The 20,771-nt window shown below is 39.8% G+C and overlaps 2 protein-coding genes across 2 annotated transcripts in view; one reads left to right on the top strand and one right to left on the bottom strand.

Moving 5' to 3' along the window:
* Window positions 1-18,523, top strand: part of ASPH (aspartate beta-hydroxylase) — a 56,690-nt gene extending 38,167 nt beyond the window's left edge. Inside the window, exons 10-13 of the mRNA XM_082288601.1 lie at window positions 2,866-3,001; window positions 3,853-3,944; window positions 8,652-8,785; window positions 14,340-18,523. Of these exons, the coding sequence (XP_082144727.1) occupies window positions 2,866-3,001; window positions 3,853-3,944; window positions 8,652-8,785; window positions 14,340-14,490 (513 nt within the window). The 3' untranslated portion in view covers window positions 14,491-18,523. The remainder of the gene's footprint in view (window positions 1-2,865; window positions 3,002-3,852; window positions 3,945-8,651; window positions 8,786-14,339) is intronic.
* A 1,225-nt stretch (window positions 18,524-19,748) lies between these two features.
* The window catches only part of CLVS1 (clavesin 1), a gene marked incomplete at both ends in the record, with an annotated part of 88,131 nt that continues 87,108 nt past the window's right edge, over window positions 19,749-20,771 (bottom strand). Inside the window, one exon of the mRNA XM_082294978.1 lies at window positions 19,749-19,836. Coding sequence (XP_082151104.1) covers window positions 19,749-19,836 — 88 coding nt within the window. The remainder of the gene's footprint in view (window positions 19,837-20,771) is intronic.

Here is a 20,771-nt window from a genome sequence, read left to right as displayed (position 1 = left end):
CTGTGAGTGATTGAATGGGTGCAAGGAATCTGTTTTGAACGGTTTAAAACAGTGCCCCTTGCTTGGAGGTTGTCAGCATTACCCAGTGGAGATGTGGTAACTGATTGTGAATGCTTTCCTATTCTGTTTCAGTAACAAAGTGAAGTACATTAAACTCTTCACCATGATTTTATTTTACAGTTCAGTGGATTAAAATGGATGTGTGGTCAGTAGTTATGCCTCACGTGAGGGGTAGCAACCTCTTAATCTCTTCCTGTGTCATTTATAACCATGCATTGAAAGGGTTTGACAGCCCAGAGTAAGGATGCTTTCAATATAATAGTTTCATATAAAAATAAACCAATATTTAAAAGTCCCTATTTAAATAAAATCTACATTACTGCCAGATGTACAACAACTGTAAACTTCAATTGTTGTTAGGAACAGTATTTAAAAAGCCATATGGAGGTTTATGGGAATCAGCTGCTAGCAAACAAGTACATATGCTCCCAGTGCTGGTTGCCTACTGATTTTTCACTTGTAATCAGGATACTGCACCAAATATAATATGAATTTTTTTGCTCTAACCTGGAGCTTGAATCCTTAAATATCATGGAGCCATAAGTATATTTGACTTTTTTCCTGTAGATACCAGCTCTTGGATCAGAAGCCGTAAGTCCAAGTCCTGGACTTAGTCACTATGCTTTAATGGTGTTTTGTGTTCTTACTATTCAAGGTATCCCTAAGAGTCTGTAATATCAGGGAGACCAAGGTTGAGCGGTGTTTGAACTCCCCACTTAGTTTCTCCCTAGGAGTTGTCTGTTGCTCATTATAAAGCACTATCCATGTGTTGTACAGATGGGGTCTAGGTTTTTAGGACAGAAACCCTATTGATTTCTGGGCAATTTATGTCTAAAACCATTGAGGATTTAGTTCAAAATTGATGAGATGTATTCAAATAAATTTGTATCCAACGTATTGGGGAAGGAGCTTTTAAACACAAGGATGAACACTTACCTTTAAAGGTTAACCTTCAACCTGTGGCACTTGAGAGTAGAGGTGACAAAGCAGCTGTTGCCTACAATGCCTTGCACCACCAGTGCTCTTCATGCGTCATCTTGTCTGTGTGTATCCCTCTGACCTTTTTTCAGCTGAGGGAGTAGGATGAGTTTGAGGAAGCCCAGAAAAACTTGTAATATCTTTTAAAGTTTTCCAGTTTTGTTGCTCTATATCACTTTAAATTGAGGCTGGTGTGAGTGTAGGTTATTCTTTTCTTTCTCTTCTCCAGCCAGTGCAAAACCAGGTACTCAAGCTGGCATTTTCTTTTGTAGATAAGATAGTGCTGAATAAGTAGCAGCACTGTTCTCGGATTCATCTCTGATTAGGTGGAAATTTTCAATCTGTTTTTGTACCCTACATTTTGGAAAAGTCAGTTTTCCAAAGATACTCTAAAAAAACCCACCAACCCCAAAACAACTCTCTACATTTTTACTTAATGCTAACTGTTAAATGAATGTTACAGAAACCATCAATGAAGGGAGAATAATGTGAATGCACCAGGAAAAATAAGTGTTCTTCCCCATTTTTTGATAGGTGAGAGAAAAACCCAATTTGTTTAATAGAGATTACTGTAATAACAGAAGTGAAATCCACATTTTCATATGTTTTAGCCTAGCTAAAATTGTTCTAATGGGAGAAAGTATTATAGACAACATGTTGTAGCCATCGTTTGCTTTATTGAGCCGTTTATGATCTAGCAATATAAACCTATTTTGTCAGATCAACTTGTCTTTTAAGTAAAAAACCTCAAGTGGAAAATGCAGCTGTTTCATTTAAATGGGGAAGGCTAATAATCATATGAAGTTTTAAGACTAAAAGGGGGCAGTTATATCACCTAGTCTGCTCTGTGTTGCAGAGACTTTTGAGTTTTACTCATCATATAACGAGGCAGTGTGGGAACATACCGTAGCTTATTTCAGTGTGAAATGGATTGAAAATGTCTTACAGAAATGCTTTGTTCAAGAGCACAAAGAAAAAATGAAAACTATTCACCCAAAATAAGGTTTAGTGAGAAAAGTAAGCTGCTGGGAAGTTGAAGTTAGTTTTATCCAGATCCATTTTTATACTGTGAGTTTTCCATTTATTTTGCTATAACATTAAAATGACTTATTATTGGTAGAATAAAAGGTTTTTTAAGCTGATTTCTCAAAATATAATGTCCTGAGGCAGCAGAGAACAGAAATTTTAATTCCTCTATTTTGTGGGTTTGTATGTATGAAGTGTAAGGCAGCTCACACATTCTGGTTGTGCCCATAAATGATCACCTGGAATTTCAAGTTGTACATGATTTTTTCAATAGCATCAACATGTGCAAGTGAATCTCTGCAAGCCTTTTTGAAGGTTTAAATCATAAATTTCCACTCAAGGGCTATGTTTAAATTTGTCCTCTTTGGTCTGTAATATTCTGCAATACCTGGAGATCAGGTTATGTGAGTGGTTTTCCAGTTGCAGGAATGATTCCATGTCACATGTGCAGCATTTAGGAAGGTCAATACATTTAGCTTGCAATACAAAATGATCACTTAAAGAGCCCTTAGGCTCATGAAATAGCAGGTCAAAGTGAGGCCTCGTCTGTAAAGAGGCTGGCTATTGTTGAAATCTCACAATCCCAATGCGACTGAAGCTGAAGAATGCAGCGAAAGTTGTTTTTCCTGCCTTAACATGTCAGAAGGGAATAGAGTATAAAGCAACTTGATAATAATGATGAACGCTTCTTTTAGTGCTTTTAAATAAAAAAATAAAGTTCATAATGGTGAGGAAAAGTAAAAACTGTACTAAAACCAAATACAGTAACTTCTCAGTGCAGTAACATGGCTCTCACAACAGTCCTTAGAGAAAAACTGGAAGCTCATTCGGGATGAGGGTCTTGCTGTGATGGATAAAAAGAGAAGCCTCTTCCTGCCTGAAGATGAGAACCTACGGGAAAAAGGAGACTGGAGCCAGTTTACCTTATGGCAACAAGGTAAAACATTCTGTATTTCTTTTCTTACCCCAATTTCACGATCTCAGAGTAATGTAGTGTAATAAGGAGTAGCAACACTGTTTTTTCTAGAACTGTTTTTGTAATCACAATGTACAGAGCAAGGGAACTGATAAAACAGTGTTTGGGACCCCTGTGACAATGAACAGAGGGTTCTTTATTCTAAACCATATTGTCCTGAAATACTTCTAAGAGTCCCTTGAGTACGGTAACTGTTCAATGAGTGTACTCCTCTTCTGGCAAGGCTGCCAACACTTTACCTGGTAATGCATAGTACAAAGCCTGAGGGAAGATGAGGACATGGGAGAAGGTACATCCTCAGTACATCAGCTAGGGGAGGTCTGTCATTCAGAAATGATATGAGCAAAAGGATATGACTTGAATAAGCCTGCTGCCCTGCCCCTGAGCTGGGCACTGGGAGGCCCAGCTCCTGGAATGACCTTAAATTCTTATAAAACTCCACATATGAAAGATAACTAAAATATTAAAAGCAATTTATATCAAAATGTAAGCTGGTGTTGAAATGGTATAATATTGGTGGCATTTTTCATCTTTTCTTTCTATGCAGCCATATTAGGGATTATACTTCTAAAATAATACTTTCTAAATGGTAGAAAGCCTGGTGTTCACAAGTAGTTTAAAAGCAAAGTGTGCAGGCTGCTATGGTGTTACAACATGGAGATACTTCAGTGGCACAATCTGTAAAACGGGAGGAGTAATATTTACCCGTCTCTGTGTCAGCTCTTTGGCAGCTTTGTTACTTTTCTGCAAAGCAGAAAATGGGAATGTTCATTCATTGCTCTTACCAATGCTCTATCCATTATTTTCACTAGGAAGAAAAAATGAGAATGCTTGTAAAAGTGTTCCGAAAACATGTGCTTTGTTGGAAAGATTCCCAGAAGCTACCGGCTGCAGAAGAGGGCAGGTACCTGGCAAACTTCTTCATTTTTGCAAATCCTTAATGCTGGGAGCAGGTGATTTTGAGGAATAGAGGGACACATATAGAGGAATGCAGGATTTTGGTATGTTTAATGATGCCTCAAGCACACGATAACAATAAATATAAAAACAAAAAAAATATGCCTTATTTTAGCTGTCAGCAAATACCAGGTGAAATATGTTAGCTGAAGCCTTTCTAGGACTCTTTAGTTGAGCCATTTTACCATGTGTTTCCTGGGAGCTTGTGGTAGGTAAGTAGTTATTTGCCATGGGTCACAATTACAATGAGTAATGCCTTACTAAACCTCAGCCTGAAGTGACCTCATCTGACTCATATCCTAACTCTGCTTTGAGCAGGAGGTTGGATTAGGTCCTTTCTAACCTGAGGTTTTGGTTTTTTTTCTGATCTGAACCTAACTTTACATGATTAATTCAGTGAGCCAGATTCTCACTGTGATAAGCTTCACGTGTCTACCCCAGCCTGGCAGCATTATACAGAGGGAGAATCACCTTGTGGAAGCCAAACAGTGCTGCCACATGCTTCTTTCCTGGAAGTAAAGGAAAGAAATTTTGCATCCATGAGCTGTGGGTGCCAACAAAATTTGTTTCAAGTGCCTACAATGACTATCCAGATATCAGTTAAATTCATTTAATCATGAAGTAGACCTGTATGGATTAAAACACATGCAGCTGAATGAATGGGCCAACACAGCTATCAAGTGGTTCTGTAGAACATAAGTTTTCATTTTTTTCCAAATAATGACTATGTGAGAATAAGCTTCACATGGCGAAATTAAGGATGCAGAAGTTGAAAGTGCTAATGTAGTCCTAATTCAGAGCCTTGAGACTATGTGTTCATCTTTTGGCCAGTCCCTTGCTTTTGATGTGCAGAACTACACTGGATGGCTACTGCTGTGGGAATGAACAAGGCTGTTGTTTCATTGATTGGTTGCAAAGGCTGGTTATAGTGAATATAACTGATGAGAAGTCATCACATTCAGTGTGGCAAACAAGAAAACTGCTCTCTGTGGCATCCATAGCCAAAGCAGATCTGTCTCTCAGAGCTAATGCTCTTTGAGAGCTACTATTTTTTTCATCATTTCTTGGTGTTATCACCAGGATATAGTTTGCAGAAATGTTTGTGTATTTACAGCTGTAGCTGTAGTCACGTGTTTTAAACATATTAATGTACAATAATCTGAAAAGTGGTGCTCTAGAAGTCTTAAGTTTTACATCAAGTATTATGAGATGCCTAGGGCAGTTTTAGTTTTATGATCGCCATGACTGAAATGTTACTGCTAAAATAGATTTAAAATATCAGCTGAACCCTATTCACATACTGATGGACTGGTAAGCAATGGGAACAAACACAATCAGGAAATAAGGAATTCTGTGGTAGACAAACCATTTGGATGCTTTGGGCACCACATGTAGTGACAAAGATAAAAGAAATGTAAAATAATCAACTACCCACTCAGTGCTGCTGAGAGACTGTGTAGAACAGTAGGAAGTGATCATATTATTTAAAATTATAAGATTCTTCTTAAAAATAGCAGTAAACTTTAAGTATCACAGCTAATTTTAATTCTGGACATTTCTTACATTGCAGCCATAGTACAACTCATTGGTAGTTTAGAACAATTTATCTATAGCACTTGAGCACAGCACACAGATATAATTCACAGACATATCCAGACTGATCTGCATGGGCAGATAAGGTGCATGACAGTAATCAATCTTCAGTGCTGGTATATTAGCATTACAGGATTTGTTTGTCTCAGATATTAGTAAGTATCCTGCATAGCCAGTTGTTTGCATTGCATTAGGGTCTGACACATCACAGAGTGGCAGAGTTGGGTGGGAGGGTCTGTGTTCACCAGGGTCACTGGAGCTTATCACTTGCTGTCATAAGAAACTTGCCAGTAAGCTGAAACCTCAGATGGCAAGAATGGCTGAGGCAAGAGGCACACACTGTCTCCTGCTGGTTTTATTAACAGTTGGAGAGCATGCAACACCTTAATCTGTAAGATTTATCAAAGCTACTCTGTCCCAACCAAATGTGCAGATTTCTCAGTTGAAAAGGTGCTTCTCATCGCTGTCGTGCATTGTTCACACTTCCTGTTCATTGAGTTGATACAGAATGAATCAGAAAGGTTGAGGTGAGAAGGGACATCTGGAGATTACTTAGTCCAACCCCTTGCTCAAAGTATGATGAATTAGAGCAGGAGTCCCGTGCTCAGGACTGTGTCCAGCCAGGTTCTGAATGCCTCTAAGGATAGAGACTCTACAGCCTCTCTGGCCAGCCCGTTCCTGTGTATGGTAAAAAAAGTGTTTCCTTATGCTTAAATGGCATTTCCTGTGTTTCAATCTGTGTCCATTGCCTCTCTGCCTTTCACTGGATGACATTGAGAAGAGCCCGCCCTCTGCCTTCTTCAAGCTTCTCATCAGGTATTTATATGCATTGATAAGATCCTTCCTTGAACCTTATGTGCTCCAGGCTGAACAGTCCCAACTACTTCAGCTTCCCCTTGTAAGATTCTCCCATCCCTTAATCATCTTTATACTCTTCACCTACTCCAGTGTGTCCATGTCTCTCTCACAGCAGGTAGCACAGAACTGGGTCCAGCATTTAAGGTGTCTCACCAACTCTGAGGAGAAGGATAATCCCCCTCAACCTGCTGCCAGAGCTCTCCACAATGCAGCCCTGTTGGTGGTTTTGCTGCAGTGCTGGCTCCTGTTTAATTTGGGCACTATGAGGACCCTTTGAGGGTCCCCCTGTGAGGACAGTCTCTTTCTAGAAAGCTGCTTTCCAGACAGTTGTCCATCAGCCTGTATTGGTGCATGCCTCCCTAGCGCAGAATTTTACACTTCTTTTTGTCAAATATATCAAAATTTCTGTTTCCTCCTTTCTCCATCTTGCCAAGGTCTTTATGAAAGGCAGAAAAAAAAAAAAAAGGTAGTGCATCACCCACTCCTATTCAGTTTTCTATCATCTGCAAATTTGCTGAGGGGGATGCACTCCATCCCATCTTCTGAGTCACTGTGAAACTCCTAAACAAAACCCAGTACTGAGCCCTAGGATGCACCTCTGATGAGTGGCCTTCAGCTGGACTTTGTGCCTCTGGTCACAGCTTGTTGAGCCTGGCTTAAGAGTCAGATTTCAGTCCTCTTCACTGGGAGCTTATCTAGGTCCCACTTTCTCACCTTGTTGATTAGGATGTTCATGGCAGACTGTTCAAAGACTTAATGTTGAGATAAACAATATCCACCAAGCTAGAAGCCTCACCAAAGAAAGCTGGTGAAGTACAGAATCCCCTTCATAAACCCATACTGACTACACCCAGGTACATTCTTTTCCTCCATGTGTTTGAAAATTGTTTCCAGGATTACTTTCTCCATGACCTTTCCAAGGATTGAGGTGAGGCTGACTAGGCAGTAGCTCCTCAGATCATCCTACTTGCCCTTCTTGAAGATAGGAACAATGTTTCTTTTCTACCAGTTCTCAGGGACCCCTGCTGGTAGCAGTGACCTTTCAAAGATTGTGTGGATTGTGTATGGATTCATGTCATCCATGTCCCTCTGGCCCCATGGGTGGATCCCATCAGGACCCATGAAACAGGTTGTTGAGTTTGTTTAAATGTTCCCTAACCTGTTCCTTCTCCACAGAAGATAAATCGTCTGTGCTCCAGTCTATTTCACTGGTTTCAGGTGTCGGGCACTCCTGAAATTCAGTCATACCAGTGGAGATTGAGGCAAAGAAGACATGTAGTGCCTCAGCCTTCTTCATGTCCTTTGTCATCAGCTATTCTGTCACATTTAGTGGCTGGTCATGTTTTTCTTAGGATTCCTTTTGTTGATAAGGTATTTGTAGGAATCTCTCTTGTTACCCTTCAATTCCATCTCCAGATTCAGCACCAGGAGAGCTTGACTTTCCTAACCTCATCCCTGCATGTGCAGAGAGTGTCTCCACAGTCTTTCCAGGTGACCTCACCCTGCTTCCACTTCCTGTATGCTTCCTTTTTGTGTTTCAATTTTGTCTGGGTCACCATGCTTCCTGCACATAGGGGTTTTTGAGTTTGACAAGGTGCTACTTAAAAATCAACCAGCTGTCCTAGACCCCTCTTCTCTTATGGGATTTTTCCCAACAGATCCCTGAATAAGACCAAGTCTGCTCTCCTGAAGCTGTGGGTAGTAATTCTGCTTTTTGACTTTCTCCATCCTCTCATGATCTTGAACTCCACCTTCTCATGGTTGCTACAGCCAAGGCTGACAGCAACCTTCACAGACAGGTCATCTGAGAGGGGCTGGCCAGTCTGATGACCACAAGCCTTTTGTCTCCTACTGTCCATCCTTTTAAGTCTTTCCATAGGAAAGAAGGTACTTTTTCTGACTGTAGAGAGAAGATAATTATTTTCAGCTTGAAATGTGAATACTGGTTATTTTAAGTAAAATTAAAACTATGTACTTTCACACATAAATGCATCCCTGGTTTCACACACGCACCACAAGACATATGTTTTAGAGTATTAAATGCCTTTAGGATATGAGAGAGAATTGCTGCTGAAACTCAAACAAAAGATGGCATTACACTTTTCACCCATCACCAAGGATGAGACTAAATGAAGTCCAGAACTCCTGGCAGCGTGGTTGTGAAGTGGAACGTGTTGAAAAATGTGTTTTTCTCTTCTTGCAGATCAAATATTCTATCATGCACCCAGGGACTCATGTCTGGCCCCACACAGGACCCACCAATTGTCGGCTGAGAATGCATTTGGGCTTGGTGATCCCTAAGGAAGGCTGCAGAATACGGTGTGCCCAAGAGAACAGGTATGGTTGCAGTGTTTGGTTGGGGGTTTTCTTGGTTGAGGGGGGGAATTGGTGTTTGCTTGGTTGCTTGCTTTTTTGTTTTGGTTTTTTTTTTTCCAGTTTCCTCAAGACTGAAGAAGGGATAGGACTGCATGTAATCAAAAAAACCCCAAACAATAGGGTATTTTATTGACCAGGATGTGTAATATATTTCATTAAACAGGCAGTTTGCACCCTAACTCATGGTACAAACTTATAAATATCAGTTCTGAAACAGTGCCAGGAGAAGCTTTGGAGACAAACCTGCTCTTCTCTGCTATGGCATGGAAATAACAATGGGCTTGATCAGTGGGGTCTCTGTGTTTACTTTTACAATGCCAGCCTAATATTGCTGCCAGCAGAGTTCCTGTATGTATTTTGATTTTGGAGAGATTTAGAATTTGTTGCTTCTTTGGCAGAAGCTAAGACTTAGAGGTACCTACATTTTCACCACTGTGACAAAATACCATGGTACTTCTGGCAGAAGCCTCCTTTTTAGCTGGTATTATTTGTTATAATTCAGTTAAAATATTCCAGTTGAAGTTGATCTCAGAATGAAGACATCTGTGAAATTTTTGGCCCAGTGATTTACACAGGTGGCAATTTTTTTAAGTGCTTTTTAAGTGAAATTGCTTACCCATTAGGGAAAAAATTATACTGAATTTTAAGTCAGTTTTATCTCTGTTTGCTGAGTCCAAACCCCAGAATTAAATGCTATAGCTTATACATTTACAATCAGGGCATATACTCCCCTTAAAGATGAAATGGGAAAATGTGCTAAGTTTTTTGCATTATATTATCAAACACAGATAAATGTAGTATTAACTATAATGCTTGTTGCTTACAGGCTTAATTTGCTGAGACTTAAGTGAAATTCTCATGATGCTTAATATCTAGCTGCATATTTTGAAAGATTCTTGTATTGTCTGCAGCTTCTGAGGGCAACAAGTGTTAATTTTGAATTATTTTCAATGTAATAATTTCATTAATGGTAGTAATGTAATTAATTTAATATTGAGAAATAAAATGCTACTCTTGTCTGCATGACTGCAATACATAGCAAAGGGGTTTTTTTCATAACATTTGAAAATGACTACAACTGGAAATCTTTTGGAATGGAGGATAGAAGTATCCAGCTGTTAATAACCAAAAATATTGTTACTAGACACTCCTGTCGACATATAACTTTTTTAATTATATGTCATAGTGTTACAACTGACACTACCTACCTCTAGGTAGTGATGGACATTTTCTTCCAGCATTCCAATCCAATATCCAAAATAAGTTGGGTGGAAGGAGAGGTAGCTAGTTGCCTTAGAGGACTCATATAGAGACAGGGAGTCTTTTTCACTTTAGGACATTACTGTTACTTCAGATTGGTGGTGACTGAATGGCATTACCATTAGGTGGCTGTTTAGTAGCTGGTGTGAACAAAGTAGTGGTTTTGCTCTGCTGCCGAGAGAGCAGGTGTCCACAGCTCACCACCTGTTATGAGGCTGGCACCCTTCTTTGTCTTAACCTGGACAGAAGGGATAGTCCTGTGGAGAATGAACTTAAATACCTTCTTGGTAGTTCACACTCCCTCAAAGTCAAGAGTAGAAAATTGCCTGTTGCTGCAGACAGAGCACAGAGCATATCAGTGTCCAGGTTCTGGAACCTGGGTCAGTCTTGTGCATCAGACATCTTCATTTCAAATGTAAAACACTCAAGAGCTGACTACAACTTATGCTGGAATGTGTTAAGATCAGTTGCTTACAGCAAGAGCTATACATTCAGGAACAAGGGCGAGATTTTCCCTGGAAGCACTCAAAGTGTGTCTAGTGCTGGCAGTGAAAGGGAGGATATATATCCCTTCCCCTATGGCAGAGGAGGTGTGTGAACTACTGTGAAAAGTGCCAGGAGGAAGATCTACCTCGGGCAATTTCCATTCCTTCCCTCCTGGTGGCTCAGAGCAGTGGTAAACTGGTGGTTTCCAATAGGAGAGCTGGCTGGAATAAGAAGGTTAGCATCATGCGTTTTCTGACCTCCTGTGCCACTGCTGTGTGCATGAGAGTGTGAACAGAAACAATGAGAATTTCATGCTTGGTTACCTCTGTGCCACCCAGCGTGGTTGTTTAGAGGGGCAAAGTTACAATGCAACTCATCCTTTGATGGACAGGCAAATCAGCACTGTCCAGTGCTGTGTTTTACTTCTTCACTTTCAGAAGAGTTTTTTGCGGCTGTTTGGGGTTGGTTGGGTGGTTGAGGGCCACAAAGATGATCAGAGGGATGAAACACCTCTGCTGTGAAGAAAGGCTGAGGGAGCTGGGGTTGTTCAGCTTTGAGAAGAAAAGGCTCCAGAGAGACCTCATGATGGCCTTTCAGTACTTAAAGGGAGCTTTTAAGAAAGATTGGGACAGTTTTTGTCAGATAGGTTGCAACAGGACAAGGAGTAATAGTTTTAAACTAAAAGAGGATCAGTTTAGATTAGATACAAGAAAGAAGTGTTTTATAGAGAGGGTGGTGAGACACTGAAACAGGTTGCCTACAGGGACCACAGATGTCCTGTCCCAGGAAACATTCAAGGTCAGGCTGGACAGGGCTCTGAGCAACCTCACTGAGTTGAAGATGTCCCTGCTTATTGCAGGTTTTGCCTTTGAAGGTTCTTTCAACCCAAACTATTCTGACTGTATGATTCTTGTTCTGTGTAGCAGTGGTCATTTTAGGTCACTGGGCCATTTTGAAGTCCCAGCTCTGTAAAGTGCAGGGTATAATGCACAAAAGTGGTAGGTAAATAATATCTAGTTATCATAATCCAACATCACTGTCAGGCAGGATGACCTTATCTTGAAATGAAGGTGAAGAGTTGCAGCCATTTTGCAGAAGCCAGTCTGAGATCTCACCTTTAACAGGTGACACTAGAGCTCATATGGAAAGTGATACAGAAACTACCCCAATGTGGCTCAGCACCAGACCAGAAGAATATGGTCCCTGTGTTACCACTTCGAAGAGTTTCTCACACCATCGGGCTTCTAAAAAATATTTATTTGCATGCTAATAGTGTGGTTTGTAGCCTTTTCAAAAGGGGCTAATAGTTCCATCAACTTATGACTTTTTCTTTGTTGTGCAAAACAGCCGATCCTATTATGATGCAAATGATAGATCCTGGGTTTTAACCTCTGAAGCTACTTCATCTGGGTGCCTGGGTTCTTATTGTCCTTAACTGAGCTGCACTTTCAGGCTATTTAGAGCAGTTCTTTTCAGGCTTGATTTAAGTAAAAAAAAAAAAAAGAAAAAAAAAAAACCCTCAGAAACAAAATACTTAAAAACCCCCTAGACCTCAATTGCTCCAGACAAAGCAAAACCAAATCTCCCAGCCCTCCCCAAGCACCCCCACCAAACACCCCTGGCGCCTCCCCCCGCAAAAACCCCTACCCAAACCCACCCAAAACCAACCCCCCAAAAAAACTTCCAAAAAAACCCAAAAAATAAACCAAGCCAGAAGAACCAAACCAATAATACAACCCAAAGTCTTCTTGAATTTTTTTGCCACATTATAGCATTCTAAGTGGTTTACTCCCACTGACTTTAATAAAACCAGTATAAGTTTAGTGTGGTACCAGTAACTCAGGGTCTATGTGACGTACAACATTTTTGTTACCAGATAACTGGTGTCATAGCAAACACCTCCACATGATCATAGCTGAAACCTGCAAAAGGCTGGTTATCTGGGCCTTGAAGGCTGATACCTGTGTGCAAGTCAGTGTGAATTTTTTTACTATGTTATGCATTCTGGTTTGTCTACTCTTGCTTAAATTATGTTTAGATTATTATTTCAGTTGATGCAACTTCAGTTTCTCTTCAGAACATTACAGCACAACTCTATAAACTTTGATGGTTAGTTTTTGCTTTTGCTGAATTAAAAATATGGAAATGAACTGGAAGTATGAATCTAGTTTTCACCCTGTTTTTGAAAAAAGAAAATTGTTTTCTCTGTAAATGAACACAGCTGAATGAGCTTAAGCGATGCATTTCCATCTTTGATGACAAGGCCTTTGTTTCTTTTCCATTGTTACTGTTCACAGTGCTTAATTCCCTCTGAGGGCATCCATCCTCTTGGGCTGCTTCAGCTCCTGAGGGATCCTGTTAGAAAACTTGAGTGTGTGTTCATGATAGAGTGGCTTTAGGAAGGAATGTTTCTTTGACCATTGTTAACTTGACTGTTTTTCATCCAGTCACCTGGAGATGTATAACCAGGTGTTAAACTTCTTTTCGAAATTATGAATCCAGGTCTCAGCAGGCTGGAGAAGCTGCCAGCTGGAACTTGATGAAGTTCAACAAAGGCAAAAGCAAAGCCCTGCAGCTGGTAACAGATAAACACCTTGCAGCTGTAGCAGCTGGGTGATGACTGCATAGAAAGCAGCTTTGCAGAGAAGGGCTTAAGGACCCTAGGGGCCAAGTTGAACATGACTTACAATCTGCTTTCGTATTGATGAAGTTTAGCTGTGTACTGGATTGTGTTAATAAATTTGTAGGAAGCAGTTTGAACAGTACAATTTTTTCCTCTCTCTTCTGCACTCAAGACACTGCCTCTGGAGTACTGTGTCCAGTTTGGGACACTTTAGTACAAAAAAAGTCTTTGATAAACTAGAGGGACCCCAGCAGAGGATGAATAAGATGATCAGGAGGAGGAGCTCAACAAACTGGTATGGAGTCTGAAAACCAGAAGGCTGAAGAGGAGCCTAGTTACTGTCTTAACTACTAATGTGTGCCACTGAGGAAGACAGAGCCAGACTCTTTTCAGAGAGGTGCAGTTGTAGAGTAAGAGGTACTGAACACAAGTGACAGGGAAGGAACTTTCATCTCGGTAGAAGGGAGTTTTCACTGTGAAATGATAGGGTGTCCATGGTTGCAGGTATTTCGGGTTCTTCACTAGTGGATTTTTGACTATTTCATCTAACCACAAAGTTGGATCTAACTTTGCAGTGAGTCCTGTGAGCAGAGGCTTGGACTACATGACCTTCCAAAGGCATTGTTCTGATTTTTAGAAAAAGCAAACTGATTTAATGTAATTTCTTTTTGAACCGTATGACCATGTTACTGGTCATGCCCTCAGTTTTCATCACTTATGTACATCACTAATGTATCTGATTAGAAATGAAGAAAAGTGGATTATTACACCAGTATTATACCCATTCCCAGCTTAATGGACTCAACTGATTAAAAGTATAATATATAATATATATCATAAATGTCTGAATGTGTTTGTGAGCATAACTGTGCAGAATGAAGGGAAAGGATCCCTCAGTAATATGAAGGTCCATTAGACTGATCTTTCTGTAGTTTATTTAAAGCTCCCATACTCCAATCTCTGTGTATTAGGCAGTGAAATCTTGACTATCTGTCAATCTGTACTGTTTAAATCTTTCTCGTATGTCAGAGAGCATCTTCAGAGCTGATCTATAGCTGACCTGCTCTGGTAACTTCAAAATTTGCATTATTTGTGCTTCTGGCCCTTTAAATACTACACTAAAGTCTGTCATTTCTTGTTTTACAGAGACTGGGAAGAAGGGAAAGTTCTTATTTTTGATGACTCTTTTGAACATGAAGTATGGCAGGATGCTGAAAGTTACCGCCTGATATTCATTGTGGACGTGTGGCACCCTGAGTTAACAGCACAACAGAGACGTACCCTTCCTGCTATTTAGGGGGTTTCTTCTGATGTGTGGAGCAGAGGAGCATTAACTCCTTTGGGGTATGAAAATAGGATTAATTTATCCAGCATACGAAGTATACAAGCATTTTAAGGGTAAGAAAAGATAAGGATGACATTCTAGATCAGAGTGGACCTGGTTTAAAAAAAAAAAAAAAAGAAAAAAAAAAAGAAGCCATTTTTTGTTTCATATTGATACAGCACTGATGTGTATTGTTTTTCTGGCTGCAAATCTGAAAATAAGTCTTGTCAGCCAAAAAGCAATAGGTCTGGATTTTCAAACTGAGGAATGTGCAGATGTTTTTGCCATGCCTGTATTTTCTTTACAAAACCAGTCAGTCAGTCACCTGCTCGACTATGTTCAGGCACAATATTTATGATTCTATATCTAGGGAGTACTTCCTGGGCTTCTCTCTGGGAAGGAACATGTAAGATATTTGCAAACATATGCACACAATTGACTTTGAAAATCAGTATGCAGTTAGCTGCTTTAGGCATAGAACATGTCCCTATGTTATCACTGTAGATAATGTGAATGGATTGTGTGTTTTGTACTTTTTCTACCCAAGTAACTGTATTTTTCTAGCTTAATTACGAACAAATCTTCTTTAATTAACCACTATTTTTTAAAAAAGGTGATATATATACAAGTGTGTCTCTAGCTATCAGCAGAAGGAAAACACTGTATATGAACAAATTTCATTTTTGCCAAGTGTGGCCTTCTTTCGCCTTCCTGGAAATGCAAACAGGAACTTGCATAATAGCTGCCTAGTGAAGCTTTGTTCTTCTAAAACAGAATAGTTCTCTTAGCAGGTGACTTTCAGATTGATAATGTGATTTTGGAAAATGTTGAGCAAATCTGACATTTTTAGACTCAGATCTTAAAGTAGTTGACAGTTCTTCGGATTATATGGTGAGCTGCTGTTTCTCCCATCATTACAAAAGCTTCTGTTGTGATATCCTTTTTCTGCCCAGCAAGGGTCTGGGTCACCTCCTTCCAGGGGATCCTCCTTGGCTGCCCTTGGGTGGTCATTCAGCAGATAAAAAATTATATATGAAGAATTCCTTGTGCTTTGGGCAGAAGGATGAGGTCTAACTTGGCTTCCTGCCAGAATGCTGAGCAGACAAAGAGCTTCAGGTTATTAACTTGTATTAACTTCCACTGCCAGCATCCTACAGAGTGCTAGAATGATCCTCTAATTGACCTAATGGTGTTTTCCTTGTCTTGAAATGTGTGACATAATGCTGAAGTAGTCTGATCCCAGTACTGTTTACAGTGTGCTCTGTATTTGCCATACAGAATTTACTATATGGTAAAAACGCCTATTTTCAAGAAAGAAAACTAGTTGGGTGTTTAAGCAGTTGGCAGATGTTTCGGGTCTGTACTGTTTAATGGAAGATGGAGGGTGCAGGACCCTCCACTTTTAGCTTCTAAGAACACTAAGAGGAGAGAGAGAGCAGTGATTGCACTGCTGATTGTGGCTGGCTGTTATCTCCTTACCTGCAGCACCAGCTGGGTGTGGACAGGTGTGCTAGCATGCTCTGGGCATCACTACTGAGGGTTGTGAGTGACAAACACTAAGCAAGGAGACATTGAGGTTACTTAGTCTCCACAGCTTTGACTTTTTTGTTCAAAAGACACAGGACAGTTTTTATTTGTGTAGTACTGGGCGGTTTATTACTGCAGAGTCTACACTGTGGCATTGAAGTATCGTGACCTGAATGTCACATGTGCTGAAGCAAACTGCACATAAGAGCTTTGCATTCCCATAAACTGAAGGCTTTTCAGATTTTATATTTTACTAGGTAATTAAATCTTGTAATGCCATATAACACATGGTGATTGCACCATAAATTAGTGTAACCAGTTTCTGGAAGTGTGCACTTTAATTTCCTTTTTTGAATATTAAACTGATAAACCCTCTTTTATCAAGAGTCACTTTTTGACAGCTAAGATAATTAGGTTTTAACATGTTGTCCATATCAAAAGTAGTCATGAGACTATACACAATATACAAGAAAGTAAGAGTTCTCAGTTAATAATAATGAAAAACTGTTTAGATTTATAAGTTTCACACTTTAGAAAATATAAAAATACTTCTAGAGATCATTTGAAGAATCTAGCAAAACTGGAAATAAGGTACTTGTTATTGTGGGGGGTAAAAATGTTTTTTAAATCTCCTGTTAGCTGTCAAGTCAGAGCCTATATTTTATATCTTTTTGAAGTCAGCATGCAGTACAAATTATAAGGTAATTCTCTAAAATAGAGACAGTGTGTGTAAAGAAAAAATCAAGAACATTTTGAACAAAAATTGATGGTTTAGGAATATTTTTATTAATGTTGCATTTCAGTTTCTATAGCTCAGAGTAAATGCTAAAGAAATGGTAAAAGTTTTGGAGCTTTATTTATGAAAATCCATGCCATCCTTCAGATTATTTCATTGTTCCTTTGAAGGCTCATGTTTTATCTTATTCAGTTGCAATTGGCAAATAGATAAAATTGGCAAATAGATAAAAGTAATCTCCCCAAGACGCGTGTGTGCCAGAGTAGCACTGTTTATTAGATTGTGTAGTGATACACTGGCCATTTAAAAATCTTAAGTGCCTCAAATAAGACAAGGTGTTCCTGCAATGCTGAAGTGAATCTATTCTATGCCCAGCTGTCAGGGAGCTGAGAGTGGATAATTTCTTTAGGTACAGTTACTGGATTAGCTCTGTACATGGGGAGGATATACAGAGCAGACTGCAGAAATTATGCAGTGAATTACTGTCATATTATTTTAGGTATTCCTGTTTATCAACTGGTATTTGTCTTGAAAAGGCTTTTCAACATTGGAAATGCCAAGGGAAGAAGTGAATCGAAGTGTTTTCTTTAATGGAGATCCATTGCAATTTGCATTTTTTTTTGCTAGATTTATTTACAGAAGGAAATGGAGGACAAGGGCAATATAATTTGTAATACAGTATGTACTCATCATGATGCTAGAGCTGGGTTCTACCTTTCCTGTTGCTACTTTGATTGCACAGTCTGTGTAAGAGCCTACAGTTAAATGCAGGCTTCATACAGTTATATGCAAGGCATCATATGTATTTATTCATATCACAGTTAAAGAAAATAAATAATCCTTTGAGAGGTTTGATCCTCAAGGATTGGATTTCAGTGGTATTTGCACTTCTTGGGCAGAAGAAGACCCACTTTAATGAACAGTGATTGTAACAGATCATCACAAAGGTTCAGTGGCAGTGGGGGTAAGTGTATTAACAGAGAAAAATCACAAACCAAAGTATTTCTTCCTTAATGCTGCAGTATAATAGCAAATGTCTGTCTTTTTTTGTCTCTTTGGGTTTTTACTTTCTGCTTTAAGCACATTCTCTTTGACAAATCCAAATGCCTTTGAATCTCTGTGAGCCCAGGGAAGGGAAAGGAGCTATATGCTCCTACCAGGACTTGACGTCCTTGTTTCCTGTAATAGGTGGTGATGATGTCAGGGGAGGTGGAATGGAAGAAACCCCAAAGATAAATGGGCTCAGTCATCTTATTTTTTTAATGTTCCTGCAAGCTTCTGCTTCTTTTTCTGACTTCTGTGTTGCCTTGCTGGGAGCATCCACTGCCTTAAAGACTTGCTCTCTATCATGGAGGCCAGGCTTTGTATCAATGACATGTTGCTGCAGTAAGAGGTTAGTCTGAGTGAGGTTATTCTGTACAAAAACTAGTGGGTAAAATCCCAGGTGTGTCGATAGGATCTGGCAGGATATCCTTTCTGCCCTGTGCAGGCATAAAATGCTGTTGTAGATTAAGGCAGTATTTTGTTAGTCCCTCTGTTAGGGCTGACCATGTCCACTTGAATTATATCATCACTTCAGAGTAACACTTGAGAATTCAGTGGGTGTTCCAGTGCACATTAAAAACCCTTATGCCCATTATCATCTCATTTTGAATCTACGGTTTACACTGCTACCTTTGATATATTGTTGCCAACTGCTTGTTCTAGTAAATTGTCAATGTATGGCAATTTAATTGAATCCTAAAAATGTGTACAGTGATTGTAACTGTTTTAGGAAATAAAGTCACTGCACATGCAATTTGATAAGTTGTTCTTTTATTTCTTTAATCCGGTTTCCATTTCAATGAGGGGATGGTACTCTCTTTGCAGCTAGAGCAAACAGAGATATAACAAACTGATCTTTGGCATTTCAGTTCTTCTATTCTTCAACATTTCCTTCTAGCAGAAACTTGTACTGAATAATTAATTCTAAGTTTTCCTTTTCATTTTAAACATGGCCCGCATCTGCAATCGGCATACCTTTCTGGCTCACACTTTTTCCTGACTGCAGGAGGGAAGGGGGTAAATGGCTCTGCAGAGCTTTCATTTGCTGTTGTGACCTAAATGAAACAATCTGGATTGAACCATTAATCACTGCTGAATTTGTCCAATGTGTCTCCCTGGAACCCCCCCTTCACACGTGCACACACATGCACACCCACATGTCTTAGAGGCTCCTCAGTTGCCTGTGGAAAAACACATCATTAAAATTAAATAATTGCATTTCAAATTGTGCACGTCTGCTGCTCACACACTCATTCCACAGCTGACAGTTTTAGAAGGGCTTCAGAAGTTAAGAACAATTTTTGCTAGATACTGAAATGTGACCCCTGTATAAGCTGCATGGATGAGGCAGTCACAAAGTGTCATGTTGAACGGCATTATGCTGGCACTGGGGTTCTTTCTTAAAAGCAAAATCCTTCTGTAAAACTCAAGTATGCTGTAGATGTTGATGATTCTGCCCTCTGACCCAGATTACACTTGCTGATTACAGTGTAAAGTTTAAGTTTGAGATGCTTTTCTTTAAAATACACTTATAACCTTCCCTTCTATAAAATGAGCATCCCTGATGGAGTCTTCAGGAACACTATTGACACACCCTGGTTTCTTTAAACAGAGAATGCAGTCCCACCATTTCCAATATTTTAATGTCATAAGTCAAAAAGACAGAAAAAAAAAAAAAAAAAAGAAATTCAATTCTTTGTATATATATGACAGACTCCTGTGTCAGTAGGAGTTTCTCAGTTCTTGTTCAGTGCCGGCCGCACGGACAGATGGCTGGTGACAGTTGTTACTTGGTCAGGAAACACGAAGGACTCGTTATCAAGCGAAACGCGTGTGTGCGTGCGTGTGTCTGTGTGTGGTGTGCTCTCTGGGGTTCTGCTATGGTGGAAGTCTGTTCGTGGATCTCTGTTGGGCACATGAGAGCTCAGTCCAGAGCCAGCAGCGGTTGGGTGTTCTCACTTTCCCCCTGGTCTTCATGTTTCAGCGTGCCAGCTTCCACCACAGACTGGGACCTGAAAGCAGGAAAACACACGTGCTAGCAAGAAGCACTCACCTCCCTGGGGTCCCCCTTCTTCCTTTTATGATCTTTGCTTTACTCTATTTTCATCTTTAGGGCTTTTTAATTATTTTCTGTGGAAAGCATAAGGAATTTGTGAAATTGAAATATAAACAGGGAAGTGACTCGTGATCTCAAATTCTTTCAAAATATTTAGTGCTTACCTACTATCCATAGCGCTGAACATGCTCAGCAACTTAAAAACCTGGCCCTGCAATACCATGTGGTCTGTTGGTGTTCAGTGTCTTCCGAGGCAAAGCTCTGCGTGTGACTGCTCACTGGAAAGCAATGTCATTTGCACAGGTGCTTGCAGGACTGAGTCACAGCTCATGCTTGTTGCAAATCTTGAGAAATACAAACAGGTGAATCACATTTTACTGACGTAGGGCTTTATAGGGCAGAGCTCCCACCAGGTATCCAAGACCAATAAAGAAGACAGAGTTAATATGACAATGAAGGAACTTCTGGTGTGTCCAGTCCTTCAGTTTATCTCCCTGTTTACACCCTTGAAGGATAACTTTATTCAGGGTTAGTCCATTTTAAATTCATTTCTGTCTTCAATGTGGGAAGCAGAATTTATCCTTTGTTATTAATGGATTAAAAAAATCCCAACATGGGAAAAAAGAGTAAACACTAGAGAAAGAGGAGCATCATTTTTTCTTGCAGTAACAGAAGCTGAATGGGCTCAAAATAGTGGGAAGATTCAAAACTATTTAATTTTCTGAGGTCTGTGTGCTCTAATGTTTGCTTGCTGAGCTGTGGAAGGAGGATCTGATGAGCTTATTGTTATAGAGATTTGTTATCCTCCATTTTCTCTGTTTTGGGCTAGGAGTTGCCTCCCAGTTTGGAGGAGACAATGAGCTTCAGAGCAAGATCACTGGGTGAATCTGG

The sequence above is a fragment of the Coloeus monedula genome, assembly GCF_965178545.1.
Source record: "Coloeus monedula genome assembly, chromosome: 1".
Taxonomy (NCBI): domain Eukaryota; kingdom Metazoa; phylum Chordata; class Aves; order Passeriformes; family Corvidae; genus Coloeus; species Coloeus monedula.
The sequence above is the reverse complement of the archived record's forward strand: the minus strand, read 5'-3'. Positions and strand labels throughout refer to the sequence as shown.